General features: G+C 35.7%; 1 protein-coding gene across 21 annotated transcripts in view; it reads left to right on the top strand.

Moving 5' to 3' along the window:
- NRXN1 (neurexin 1) overlaps positions 1 to 15,519 on the top strand; it is a 1,163,035-nt gene that overhangs the window by 400,517 nt on the left and 746,999 nt on the right. For all 21 annotated transcript variants that reach the window (XM_049784303.1, XM_049784319.1, XM_049784318.1 and 18 more), the window contains one exon: positions 14,887 to 15,188. In XM_049784303.1, the coding sequence (XP_049640260.1) occupies positions 14,887 to 15,188 (302 nt within the window). The remainder of the gene's footprint in view (positions 1 to 14,886; positions 15,189 to 15,519) is intronic.

Below are 15,519 nucleotides of genomic sequence, written 5' to 3'. Positions count from 1 at the left end.
TTTGGGATTTTTCTGAACTTGGCTGATCCATTTAAAATCTATTAGAGACAGAGATATACTTGAGTTATAGACAATAAAAGGTTGCAAATTGCCATCAAACAATTTTTTTCTAGTGTATCTGGGCGATTTTAAAACAAGTGGTTACTCGGAGGCTTATATTGGAGCCCCTAACATCATCTTATCTTGTAATCTCTCATTCCCTAAATCTCATAGCAGGTCACACAGAGGACAAACCCTGAATAATTGATTTTTATCAGTGATCTCACCAAAATAAATTCCATTGAATAAAGGATGTTTTATATACTCTGCTTTGAATTGTGTCGGCCTACATAGCAGCATCCTCAAAAATAGAGCTACTAAAGGGATTTTCCTAGACAAAAGTGTGATGGAAAATACTTTCTACTAAATGATCTCATCTGTAGCTTTTCAGAATTTCCAACTGTTAAACCTTGTTAGAAAACAGGCTGCTGTGTGAAAGAGAAGGGGGTCTCTATGGGAGGTTTTGCATTATGTCATTGTTGGCAGATTAGTGTCTGTTGAACCCAAAGGGACTTGCATCTCTTTGTCTTAACTTGGAAAAGGAAACTCATTTATGGGGAATAATTCAAGTATATGGAAAAGTAATATTTTAGGATTATTCAGTATTATTTTAATATTATTTAATTTGTCCTGGTTATTAAAAATGTTCCTTATAGAATGTCTGAAAGATATAAACTATTTAAGAAAAAAATATAAAACACAGAAATTATTATTTTCTGGTATATCTCCTATTAGTAATGTAGATATATGTGGTACAGAGGAGTATATGTCAACATACATTGCAAACTATGGTTGCCATCATACAGCTTGTGTTTACAAGCTTTTATATTGCTTTGTTTTATTTGTGAAAAAACATTCTTCCTCCTCCTATTTTCATGAGACTGTGAAAATATCCTTTTAAATATGGCAAAATATTTCTGAAGTCACATAAATTATTGACAATTTTCCAATAATTGAATATTTAATTTATAATATTTTAATTTTTAAGATGATAATGAACATTCTGATATATAAAGCTTTTTTCTGTGCTTCTAATTTTATTTTTATTAAATGTCTATGGAAGTGGAATTATTGGGACAAGAGTAAAACTTTTCTTTGATTCTTTAAACAAATTGCCAACTACTATTCCTCCATACGATATATCACTTTACATTTCCACTAATTAGGGTATGCGTGCTTGTTTTATTATACCCACTGGGTTGAATCTTGGAAGCTGAACATAAAGACATGGCAGTTTTGTTTCCTCATGCGTTTCTTTGAATGTCTATAAATTTGTATAATGTGTCATAATGTCACATTGATCATTAATGTTCATTATTTCTTATTGTTTATGTTCTGTTTTGGGGTAATAAGCATGCCCAGCTAAGCTCAGCATATACCACTGACTCTTTGTTCAGGTCCCACTTCTAGCATTTATTCCAAGGTAAACATTTCATAAATATGGAGATTATAGTACAAGATTAGGGGAACAACTGGTAGATCCTGGAAACTGAAGGAATTAAAAAGAAAGCCTGAAGGTACTATTTAGATCTAGACACTATTCAGAACACCTTAATAAGTAATATTCTTGCAAAGAATGTAATGCTCAACATTAAATTGTTCTTTTTAATCATTTTATATTCCATTATTCACCTTCATGTCTTTCTAATTTCTTTTTGGTCCTCATCCCCCCCCCACACACACACACTTTTTTGAAAAACGTATGCAGTTATGAACATCACTGTTGGGCCAGAGAAATAGCACAGGTGTTGGACTTTTACTTTGCAAGCAGCAGACCTAGGACAGATAATGGTTCAAATTCCGGCCTCCCATATGATACCCCAAGCCTGCCAGGAGCGATTTCTGAGTGCAGAGCCAGGAGTAACTCCTGAGTGCAACTGGGTGTGATCCCAAAACCCAAAAAGAGCATTACTGTTCAAACAATAGTACAGAATACTAGAAGAGATGAAAGGTAAATGGATTTTTTGGGTTTTTTAATTTTTTTTTTTATTTTTGGGGCCACACCTGTTTGATGCTCAGGGGTTACTCCTGGCTAAGCGCTCAGAAATTGCCCCTGGCTTGGGGGGACCATATGGGATGCAGGGGGATCGAACCGTGGTCCTTCCTTGGCTAGCGCTTGCAACGCAGACACCTAACCTCTAGCGCCACCTCACTGGCCCCAGTAAATGGATTTCTTATGTTAGCACTTGATCAATGCTACAGTATGGAACCAGCAAGACAGGTCAGAGAGAAAACAACAAATGTACAGAAGACAGAAGCAGTTGTAGAATGTAGGAATGTAAAGAAACTTGTGTTTCCTATAACTAAAGAATTGACCTTTGTGTCACAGTGTGCAAGTAGATGGATGAGAGTTGGCTCCTTTTTATTCTCTCTCTCTCATACAGAACAACAAGCAGGGTCTTTCAGCTGATGTATCCTCTTACTGGATGCTTAGAAACTGTGGACCTTCATCAAATGAATGCAAGTTTTCTGAAGGCAAAATGCACTTCTTTATTAAAAATATATATATATATATATATATATATGTTCAGTACAAGAGTCACCCTCGTCACTTATCAAATTGGCCTTTTCATTATATATTTCAAATGCAGCATCTGGCAGAGGTGCAAGACATTCTAAGAAAGTTCCAAAGACTCTAGCTAAGTTAATACTGAGAAATAAAAATCTGTCCTCAAGAAAACATTTGATTGCTTTTGTTCTGATTCTTTTCTTGTAGTATATCTCCATTCTTGTGTGTGTGTGTGTGTGTGTGTGTGTGTGTGTGTGTGTGTTTATATAAGAATTTTCAGAGATCTTTCTGGACTCACAGCTTTAATGACTTATTTTTGCAAATACCTGTGATGTCTTTTTTATCCTCACTGCCTTGATTCTTACATTTTCTTTAGATCCCTGCCATTGAAATGTCCCATTTTAGGGAAACCTTTTGCATGTTCCATCTTACTATCTGCCCTCAAGATATATTTGGATTTTCCTACTTGATGATTAGTAATTGAATATTTCCTCTATTGTGTAATTAATATCTAGTTTTCCATCTTAAGATGACTTGTAAGTTTTTAAAAAAGCATTCTTTAATTTACATTTTGGTAGTAGTTTTCATTAGCACTGTGATCAAATGTGAGTTTTACTTTTAAGAACGGAAAAGTCATAGATAATAGCAGAAAATTCCACTTATTTGTAAAAATTGTTTGTTTTTTTGTTTTGTTTTGTTTTGTTTTTTAGTCTCACATGCCCTTAAAAAAGACTTAATTAAGAGCAATTCAATCCACAGATGGGTCTTGGGTGCATCTCAAGTGCAGGGAATGTTTCAGTCTGTGGGATAGCAGTGGCACCCAACCCACAAAATCACAGGAAAAAATTCCCTAACCAAAGGGAGTTCTCGCACCAGTAGGCAATGTAAAAATATATTAAAGATCTGATAGCATTCAATAAATATATAAACTATATGAAATTAAAGGTCAATAACTTTTATTTTTAGAAAGATAAATTTGGGCAAATTACCAACATGATTTTAAAATTGGAAGGTTTGGAAAGATAGTATAGCAAGTGGGGTGCTGAGGACTGAACTCAGGTCAGCTACATTCAAGATCCTCTAAGCAACATCAGTAGAAATAGCCAAGCACAAAGGAGTAATCACTGAACACTACCAGGTGTAAGCTCCAAATAAAAGCAGGTAATAAGAAAATATATCATTAATATATTTATTATATATTTATTATATTATATATATTAGTATATATATTATATATATCATTAAAACAGTCTATTTCTTGTACAGAAACCTAAAAATAAGAAGAATAAGTCTAGAAATGGACTAAGTAACTTTGAAATTTAAATAGATAGGATATTGAGAATCTGTGAGGGGAAGTCATATTTAATAGACAGGATTGGAAGAACTGATAATGTGGAAAATTAAAATATGTTCCTGTTATCTCATTAATATAGATTAAGAACATTACAATGTCCTAGGTGTAGTAAAACAGAAAATCTTGTCAAGATTTGCTTATGATGGATTCTTTTGTGATCAACAAATGAAGGAGCTAGGAACAAAATGATCTCAGATTGAAAATATTTGTTCCCCAGGGAATTTGCACCCTTTCATTGTTTGCAACTAAAACTTGATTCATGGAGGACTTTGTTAATCTTCAAGGTTGTATAAATAGACAGAAACACAGGAGGGTTGTAGTGTGTAGAGGATGGGATTGACAGCACCAAAAGGAAAGAGTCCTAGAGTTGCTAAAAACTCAGCTGCTGTCTCACTGGCTTATAGTAGCTCCTGTGCATGTTTTGACTGCTCAGTCTGAGTCCTCTGCTGAATAACAGACTCTCCAAAGAACCAAGTTTCCTGACCCCAGCACAGTGGATTTTTCCTGAAGAGTATGACCTTCTTCCCGGAGAAGTCAAACTATTCTCCCCAGGTGCCAAGAAAACCTCAAAGTTTTCAAACTGAAACTCTCAAACTTTGCCCTCTGAGATGCCTCAAATCTGCTACTAGATAGAGAACCTCAGAACACACTGGAATTTCTAAGCAACATATAACTTTACAGTTTGTACAGAATTTTGTATTTCAAGTTGTAAAAAGGTCACTAAGCTGCTGTAACAAAGGCACAGGAACAACTTCTGGGCCTAACTTGAATCTGAGGGAAGAAAAAACAAAGGTTTTGTTCTGGAAAGGATCCCTGGATCTGCCAGAGCCAGGAACACCCCATCTTGATTCTCTGCCGACTTGCCCATTTTCTCTTCCTTTCAGCATTCAGGAAATCTTATTTTCAATTAGTCAAACAAATAACAGCAAAGGAAGGAAGTAGGGAAGCAGCTCTCTTGTCTTTGAATTGAAAGACATGTCAAGAAAACACAAACAGACGTTTAGTAAGCGCCATTTTGGAGAGGCCTGTAGTCAGCCTTTGACTAAGTTGAAATTCTCAGCTGATTGTTTATGAAGATACAGTGGCAAAGGAAGCCAAAAACCAGGCCATTGTGCAGTCAGTCAGTTGTCTATGAGTAGGAAGTAGGCTTCAGTGCTTCAAGTTTCTGCATAAAAGACCTGTTGGCATGTTCAAGTACAATGGGCCTGTGGAGAAGACAGGACTGGCAAGAGAGTTGTTGGTTCTTCTGTTTAACTCTTTCTGAGCTGGCTCTTTCCCACATCTTTCTTTATCTCTTCTGCCCCAGAATTTCCCTCTGTGCTTAGAGCCTTAGAACACAATCTCTTTGCTCTAGTGGTTCATAGTGGAATGGTAAACTCCTTATTCTTTTCATCAACTTTAGGCATTTTTGCAGGAAATATTGAAGCCTTATTTATATAATTGATACTTTGAAGATTGCTGCAAATTTGTTTAATTAAGAAATGATGAGTAGGGCTGGAAAGATGGCACAACAGTAGGGCTTTTGCCTTGCAAGCACTGGGACCACTTTTCAATCCCGCAGCATCACATATGGTCCCCCAAGCCAGGAGCAATTTCTGAGCCTATAGCCAGGAGTAACTCCTGAGCATCAGCGGGTGTTCCCCCCCTTGCAAAAAAAAAGTGATGAACAGAGTGGACTTTAGCTAGTTGAAGGTGTATGTATATTTGGGCAAATGTGATTGAGTCAATAGCAAGGTATAAGACTAGATTACTATTTTGGTGATATTTCCATTCAGAATATCATGTGTAATTTTAGCATCAATTTTAGCTTTCCATATTCTCTAAAAAAAGCAACTAACTCATTCATGTGATTCTATGTAAAGAATTAGTCTTAACAAGAAATCAGTGACAAGATCAGATGCTTGTAAAGTACAGTCTGAAAAAAAATACGAACTAGGAAAAGAAAATGCATTTAGGTGTTTCTGTTTTATGAGTAAAAATATTATGTCTGTTTATTGTATTTATGTAATTTACTAGGCAATTTTATAATTGATCAGATTATAATTAAAGTTTATATCAGACTTAAATGTACAAAATATTATCACATTATCATAAATATGTTAATTTACTTGCAGAAAATCAGTTATTACATATTAAGTGCCTAGGTCATATTTTCCTATACTGTTGATTCTTAACCATGTATATATACACACACACATATATATATATCAAAATCATTTGTGAGTTTCTGAAATCTCAATATTGGGCATCATGTGACCCATTGAAATCTAGGCATAAGTATATTTCAAGGCTATTTAGGTGGTTTCAGTGTGATGCCAAGTTATGAGTCACTAGCTCAGGGCTGAGAGATAGCATAGGGATTAAGGCACTTGCCTTGTGTATGGATAAACAGGGTTTGAATCCCCATTAACACATATTTTTCCCCCAAGCACTGAGAAAGGACTTGTCTCTCAACAATGGTGAGTGTGGCCCAAACCTTCACTTGGCCTCAAAAACAGACACACTGGGATTCACTAAGAGGTAGGGTAAAAGTCTCTCAAATGTGAGATCCTGAGTTTGGTCCCTCACATTGGGTAATTTAATATCACTAACAAAATATCAATTATCTTCATAACAACATAGGTGTATATGGTCAGTTTATATTTATTTTTAGTTAGTCATAAAATAAATTTTCCATACTATTGGCCATAATTTTTAATTTAATAATAAAATGCATTGTCTTTTTCTAAATAGCAATGGCTTACAACATTTAACCTTTGTTCAATATTGTAATGCTAGTCAAACGTGCTTGTAATACTATATATGAAGAAAATACCATTTAAAATTATGTTAAGAATCTTAATATAGGGCCGAAGTGATAGCACAGCAGTGTTGTTTGCCTTGTACAGATGATCTGGGACAAACCTGGGTTCAATTCCCAGCATCTCATGTGCCCCTCCCCCCCCAATCCTGCCAGGAGCAACTTCTGAGTGCAGAGCCAGGAGTAATCCCTGAGCACTGCCAAGTGTGGCTCAACCCCTCTCCCAAATCTTAAAATAATGAAAATATGATTAATTAATTGAAATAAATTTATTTTGAGATTGTATATGAAAAGTAATATATTTCGTTACGTGAAACTTATTTTTCTATATATTTCTAAAACCTATTATTTTAGGCATTTGAAAAAGGAATCAGAGCCAGAGAGATAGCTCAGTGGGTAAACTTGCTTTCATATTCTTAACCAAGGTTCAATCTCTCATACTAAGTGTGGTCCCCAAAGCACAACCAGAAGTAATCCCTAAGCACAGAGCTGCAAGAAAACTCTGAGCAGTGCTTAGTTTGTCTCCAAAACAAAGAGAGAGAAAATGAGAGAGACCAAATTAGTATTTAATATTATAGTAATTAAATAAGAATATATGATATTCTTCAAAAGAGATATTGTCTTTCTTCTGAAACTGAAGGAGACCATTTAGATTATTCAAACCTACTCAAAATGATCAGGAATGGCTTACCTAGTTCATACTTGAACCTGCCAGGGGTGATCCCTGAATGTAAAGCCAACAATAAGCCCTGAACACTGCTGGGACTGGCCCCAACACAAAAACAAACAAACACAAAATTCTATTTCTCTAAAAATAAGATTGCATTGTAGGACAAGAGAGGCATGTGGTCAACCCAAGCTTGACCCCTAGCAATATGGTCCCAAGAGATTAACAGGAATGATCTCTGAGCACAGAAACAGGAGAAACCCCTGGCCATCACTTCATGTAGCTCAAAATCCAAGAAAAAATTGCATTATAAGTAGAAAGCTGTAAGATAATACCCAGCTATCAACCCCAAACATATTTCTCTTCCCAGTAAACTCTTCTTTGATATGTAAAAGCCCATTGGATAGTTACTTTTGTATCTTACTGACCTTCCCCCTCCTAGTATTGAGAGTTGGTTTGAATAAAAAGGGCAGTTCTGGCTTTTGGTGGGCCCAGAGAGGCAGCACACAGCAAAGAAAGATGCCATGAGGCAAAAACCAGACTGACTCCAATGAATCTTACCTCACTAGCTTGGTATTATTTCTCTGCTGGTACCCTACTTCATCAGGGTTTTAGAAACAGGGTATTTGGGGAGGGTCTCACCACTCGTGGATTTTTATTTTACAGAAAACCAATGTATACTATGAAAAACCTGGTTTAGCTAGGAAGAGAATCTCAAAAGCCCTGATATAACTTTTATAGTTTTGTAAACTTTTTTGTGAGGAAAGTAGGTATTATAGGGCGTGGAGGTAGAGGAAACTTTTGTCAACCAGTGACTACAAAATAGATGGCTGATTTTTGCCATCTAATGTCAAAATAAGTGATCTTTCAAAAGGAAATTTGTATGCAAGTAGGGTAGTTAGTTTATTCACAGCAAGAAGAAAAAGTAGAAATACGTGTTCATAGTCTGTGAATGTGAAAATGTGTCCTGTACTTGAGACCAAAGGACTCTCACTGTGAGGCATAAACAGTGTATTGTGAATTACAGTGACTGATCCAAGAGGTGGTATTATTCATTTTGGCCAGAATGTTCTGTCACCAATCAAAAGACTTTAAAACTAAAAACTGAAAAGTGCTCTGATTTTTGATTGCTGGGTTTATATTGTGGCTGTTTCATTGCACATTTGAGCTCACTGTTGGCGAATGGTCCTTTTCCATCTAACACTTCACTCCCCCTGGGGGTTTGTTGAGCTTGTCCCATTGAATGGAGCCTGAGATTCCTGCAGGCTGTGTTTGCTCTCAGTGCATTAAACTACCTCCATGTGTTTCCTTTGTCAGAAATGTTATTTCTGTCTTTTATTCAAAGACATGCCAGGGGATTTCAAAAACCTGGTTTTTGTCTCTGATTGCAAAGACTGATATTATGCAATCGAAGTGTTTCTCTTTGAGAGTGATCATAGTATATACTGACTTACTGTTTTTGTGTTATTTTATTATGAAGTTTGGAGCCTTAAGGTATAAAAAATAGAGAAAACATCAATAAATAAAACCAGCCAAAACCCTTAGGAGAACCCCAGAAAACTTCAGAATGGTAACTAGGCAGCCCATCTCAGCCCAATTATTTATTAAAACTCACATTTATTTATTCTGCTTATACTTAAGATGCCTGAAATGATAAACTGTCTTTAGTTCCCTCTTTCTCTAAAGGTTTGTCATTCTCGTTTGAAACAAAGAGATTCTGACTTGTATATTTCCCTTATTGGTACCCATGATTTGCTATAAAATGTCTGCAATCACTTAATTACGTACAAAATGTAGCTGCCCAAGAACCTTAATTTTTATTGAGTCGGGTTACATCCAGAATGCAGTATAGTTTTTCTCAGTGGCAACAATGGACACACCAATGTATTTTTAGAAAAACAGAAATGTAGTTGCATTAACTTCATTAAGGATATTCACTGCTAATAAAGACTTGTTGGACTCTGAGCCAGGAGCTAGGCACCTTTGAGATTCATCCAGTAGAATCAATTTCCAAAGCCAGCAAAGAATTTGATTGTAGTATTGTCTGAAGGAAAACACATTGAGAATTAGAGTTGAGAGATTACCACCCTGAATTTAAAGGCTGGGTTTTTCTGTGATGCAGTTAAACAGATAGTTGATACATGGACATATAGATCAAATATCTCAAATTTTTCTTCACTCCCAGACCTTGTTTTTCCAAAGAGGGAGTGCAGTGCAGTTGATTTGGTTGTTTATCCTTTAAGAAGAAGTAGGATGTTTTGTCTTTAATACTTCGATGTGATAGACACACACATCTTCACAGTTCTTCTGCATAGATTCCAAATAACAGCAATCTGTGGTAACAAAAGGACTCTTATATTTTAATGTGCTCTCACATCACCTTGGGGAATTTCACTAAAATAGATTCTTTATCTCTAGGTGGGGAGAGGTTCTGAGTTTTACATTTCTCACAAGTTCTAGGTGAGTCCAATAATGCTTCCCGCCAGACTACACTCAACAGATGTGTCAAGAGATCACAATGTTTTCTAAGCACTTTCATTTGCGCCAACACCTTTTTCTTCCCTAGGAAATTCTTCTTCTCTCTGCTTTTGCCTTCTAAGACACCAAAATGTGTGCTTTAAAACAAGTAAAAAATCATATGAGACTCTTTGCCCATTGTCAATGTGTTTGGAAAGATCAAATGATAAAGTGTTAAAGTTCAAGGCAAAACTGCCATGATTTAGGGAAAAAAAAAAAACAGTATATTCTGGATGGACTATGTTCCAGAGCTTTGCAATACATATTATTTGCTGTTAATTGACTTTATAAAGTTGATTTCAGTTGAATTTACATTTGAAATTATGTATTCCATGTCTACTTTATTAATGGGGACTACCTGTATAGAAAACCTAAAAAATTGCTATCAATGATATTATATTCCTAGAATTATTATGTGCTATATGAATAGCTTTTTTGGAAAGTAATTGTTAATTGGCATTTTGAGTAGCCATGCATTTCTGTTGGCACTTTATGTAAACTCCCTATTTACAAGCTATGATTTTTGAACTCATAACTATTTAACTCTTGACTCTCATATCCTGTTGGGATAAAAACCACTAATGGCAGTTAATCCTGAACCCAGCCCCCAAACTGCATTATTATATTTGCTGTGGAGGTCATATTAGTTGTTGTTTATGCTTTGTGTTTCTTGATCTATGCAGGACATCTTGGTCATTGTATCAGGTAGATATAGAATATTTGACCCCCAGCACCTGCAATTCTTGAAATAAATTTAAATTAGCTGCCAAACAGGATTGCAAACCAGTAAGTCAACATGTATTATTCATGTCTCATCATCTTTTGGAAAACTATAGTCAAGTTTAAGTTGCAAGTAAGTTTGGGTCATCAATTAGATGCTCATAACATATCTAGAATTTAGGATGAACATGAGATTGGATTTATAAAGGAGGTGCTATCATTTTATTCTACTACCTTCATTAATTATACAACCATAATATTTATTTCTCATTCTTTATTGATAAATGAAAGGGGGGCCAGGGAGATAGTACAGTGGTTAAGTCTTCTGCCTTGCTTATGCTAACGATGGTTTAATCCCTAGAATTTTATCTGATCTTCTAAGCACTGCTCTTAGTAATACCTAAACACAGCCAGGAGTAATCTGGGTGTGCCTCTAAAGCCAGAAATAAATTAAAATTAAAGCATTGAGTTAAATAATATTTCAGTCTCTTTTGACCTTCATAATGACAGAGTATAACATTACTATGAAACATACCCTATTTGGAAGATTAGCTTCACAATACACTGCTGAATTGGTTGCCTTGAAGTGAACCTAAACTGCTATAAAACCTTGAAGAAATTCGAATTTCATAAAACTTGTCTTCTCTCTGTAAACAATAATAGTGACCTTCAGAATTGACATATGCTTGCTCAGACTTGTGAGTTTTAATTTCAACATTACATTTGGTAGAAAATATAAAGATTGAACAACTAATTATTCTTTAATCTTCTTTATAGTCATCCATTGATGGTTTTAATTTATAAATTGCACAGGAATCAAAAGGCCCATTTCTGTTTTTCTAAACTTGTCTTAGCAGTCAGAGAAAGCCAGGTTTATTGTTGGATTTAGTCTTGTAAAGTTCAAATTTTGATGAGTCAAGGATGTTTATGGCAAAACATTCTTGTGATTTTTTTTTACTTCTAGAGTAGAAAAACAAAAGTGTAGAATCTAGTCTCTCACTTGAAAGTCTGGGTTTGTGCTTCTTTTCTTTTAATATGACAATTTAAATTTCTGATTTGCATTGAGAACAATCCTAGTATCATAAAAATATAGTTACATTTGTGTCACGTGAGATTACACATATGAAAGGAACCTAAACAATAGCAATACAGTATTATTTATGTTTACCATATTATTAGTCATATTCATAAACATCAATAAATGAGACGGTTGGCTTAGGAATTTCACCTTACATAATTGAAATGAGGAATTGTCTCTTTTGTTAACAACTCTAAAGTCCTTTCAGTTCCTTTTACCTTCTCCATCTGTAGTTATTACTTTGACTTATTTTTTGTTTAAACATTTTTATATTCATACAATACTGAATAGGTTCTCTGATGTCCAGTATTTTTAATGCAACATTACTATTATCGTTCCATAATAGAACCTGTATTTCTAACATACTCTCATTGCTGTTTCTTATTTGATTGAACAATCACATACTAATACATTTATTATTTGTACCATGGAAGGGTATTTTGGGTGCAATAATATTGTTTTAAGTTGTGTTACTGTAAACATTTTAATGACCAATGTGTACATTTTGCTACTTGTATACTTATAAGTGGATTTTTTTTTTTTTTTTTTTTTTTGCTATAGGGTAGTTATATGTGATGAGATGTTCTTTGGGAGTTGGGTAGAGATTTGGTTATTCCAAAGTTCTCAAAAGGGAAAGGGATATCCCATGCACCCTATCTAGGAAAGATAGGAAAGATGGTTCATTAACAATTTTCTGCAATAAGTAATCCACACAGATACGGAGAATATAGCAGGCAAGAAAACTCACACTGCAAGCCCGTTCGCCCACAAGTCAGTCCCTCCAGCACATGGAATCACAAGCCTAGACAACAGCCCCAGTGAATCTCTCCTGCCTTCCCTTTATTGAAATCCAATTCAAGCCCATCCCAAGGGGAGGGGAAAATACCAGATGAAAGGCAATAGGAAAGCAAGAACAACAGAAAATAATTGAGATACAAATGAGAAACATTTGATACGAATGGGAATTATTTTGAAGGTCTCAATTTACTTAATATTTCCCCCTCTTTAAATCTCCGAAAATTAAAACAAAATAGAAAGTAAGTATTAGGTCCGGAAAAGACAAGGGAAAAACTAAACTAAATGAATAACAATCATTTGCATAGGTGCATCTAAAAGAAAAATGTAAAGAAAAAAACTTTTAGGCCTAATAGCAGGGTGTTCTTACCCAAAAACATAAATCAAGGACCAACTACAGGCTCCAGACTAATTCACAATCCACAAAGTACATTCTGACAAAGTCAGAGTTTAGAGTTCATGGATGTGGAAGTATGTAAAGATCTATGAAGCAATTGGAAAGTCACATGGTAATCCACAATTAGAGAACTTAGGTTTTAAATTAATTCCAAATATTTTCTTTTGGGGTTCTTATTTGTTTTGGTTTGAGGCCACACATAGCAGTGCTCATTAATGATTTCTAGTTCTGGGCTCAGGAATTACTTTTGGGTGATTTGGGGACCATATGGGATGTCAGGGATCAAACTTGGGTTGAAAGCATGCAAAACAAATGCCCTATCTGCTACTATTGATAACTCCTCAGTATACTACTAATATGCAATTCTTGTCTCTCTCTCTCTCTCTCTTTCTCTCTCTCTCTCACATACACACACACACACACACACACACACACACACAAACACACACACACACAAACACCAGAATTTAGACTTTTGCTTTATTGATTAGGAGAGCAGAGATCTGACTTGTAAACTTTCAGTGGTCAAATTTGGTTGCTCCATTAGCCCTAGATTGGAAGACTGTACTTAACATTGGGGGATTCTTAGCAAGTATTTCAAGAACATGGACAAGAAGAACCCTTTTGTATGGGCTGGGTTGTCCTTGCTCTGTTTCTGAATGTACATTTGCTCACACCCCTATCTTTGCTGTTTTCTGACAAGTAGGTGTGTGTGTTTGTTGTTGTTGTTTTTTTAAAGTTTGACTCCAGGGAATGTCCTTAGGTCTTCACTGTCTGACCTAGTTCCCTCTCACTTGCCTTTCAGCATGTAGGTAGTAAACAGTGTCTCTGAGGAGTTTTAAGTTCTGGTGAACTGAAGCAGATATTAAGCTCTGACATCCAAGATGACTTATTTGACTAGCAACTGAAAATAATCCTGAAGTAGAAAAATATTGCCAGCAGAAGAGTGAGATCTCTTTTGGTATATAAGTTAATGGACTTGGTCAAGATATTATGATACCAGCAAAACAATTAAGAATATCCAGTACCAACTAGGAGTCTATATTAATAATGTGTCCTAAGCTGGTACCAGATCATACTATCTCATTTTTTTTCTTGACTCAAATATACCAACCTAAGCAGTTGAGAGAGCTATTGGCTTTATACTCTTCATTCAACTTACTTCCAATTATTGCTCTTTGCAAATAGCTACATTTCTGTGATAATTTGATGGATCGAACATCTTGTACCTACAAGAATACTCATAAATATGGCAAATTTAGGTAACTCCCAAATATGACCTTACTTCTATGCTATTCCCATAATGATGTTGCTGTGCTGGCATCCTCACCAGTCAAACCAGTCCCACATCCTGTGTAGCCAGACCAGAAATGAATCAGCAATCCAGGGTATCCCAAGGTGCTTTCTGTGTTTCTTCCCTTTGGGGAATTAAAAATTGGGCACATGCTCTGTAATAATTTCCTCCCAGACCTCCCTCTATATCTTTCTGCTTTCCATTCTCCAAATAATTTGTTTGAATTTCTCTGTGCTAAATGTATTTGACTCTTCATTGCGAAACATCTTAGAATATAAATATCACACTGGAAATTAAAATTACGCCTCAGTTGGATGGAGCGAATGTTGCATAGACATTGGCATCCATTGTTAGCAGCAAAGGAGAACCATCCAATATGCATTTATGACTCCTGATTCTTGCCCTGGAGATATCAGAGAGTGGCTTTCTCTGATCAAAGCTCTTGCGGTGATACTTAAAAATTAATTGAATTTTCAAGAATGTCAGCTTGAGCTGCTCCTGTTGATAGCCCAAGAGTGGAGCGGGTTTTATTAAAAGTCTACTGCCACCTACAGTACTTTTTTCGCTTCAGATAGGATACTTGCTAGGCATGTTAATTCCAGAGTTCATTTGGGTCTTTATGGTTATTATTTATGTTCAAGGTTGCTGATGTACATCGTGTTTTTCTTTTTACTTCATTTTTTACTCATGTAAATGTGTATCTGTTTTTTTTCTAGGAAAAGAAGAATACATTGCCACATTCAAGGGATCTGAATACTTCTGCTACGACTTGTCTCAGAACCCCATTCAAAGCAGCAGCGATGAAATAACTCTATCCTTTAAAACTCTTCAGAGAAATGGACTGATGCTTCACACTGGAAAATCGGCCGATTATGTCAATCTTGCCTTGAAAAATGGAGCTGTCTCTCTGGTCATTAATTTGGGATCAGGGGCCTTTGAAGCACTAGTGGAGCCCGTGAATGGAAAGTTTAATGATAATGCCTGGCATGATGTGAAGGTCACCAGGAATCTGCGTCAGGTAACAGGATAAGAGAGAAACTGGCTTTGTTTTCCACGACTGTGTTGTGTGGGGAACTTTTGGACCCTAATGACCTGGTATCTAGGGCTCCTCAGAGTGTCTTACAAATTAGTTTTTTTCTTCTTGTCAGATCAATCTTCCTGCCATCCTTGAGCAGGGGCATATCTAGAAAGTTCTGGGGGCCCAAAGGTTATTCTGGTAGCGACCACTGATGGTTCCTCAGAAATCTGCGAGGATCCTCCTATGACTTTCCCTTCTTGTGGTGTGTGTGATTTTGTTGTATTATTTTTGTTTTGTTTGATTTTTTTTTTGGATTATAGTTTTCATGGTG

This window comes from Suncus etruscus, chromosome 12 (assembly GCF_024139225.1).
Source record: "Suncus etruscus isolate mSunEtr1 chromosome 12, mSunEtr1.pri.cur, whole genome shotgun sequence".
NCBI classification, from domain to species: Eukaryota; Metazoa; Chordata; class Mammalia; order Eulipotyphla; family Soricidae; genus Suncus; species Suncus etruscus.
The sequence above is the reverse complement of the archived record's forward strand: the minus strand, read 5'-3'. Positions and strand labels throughout refer to the sequence as shown.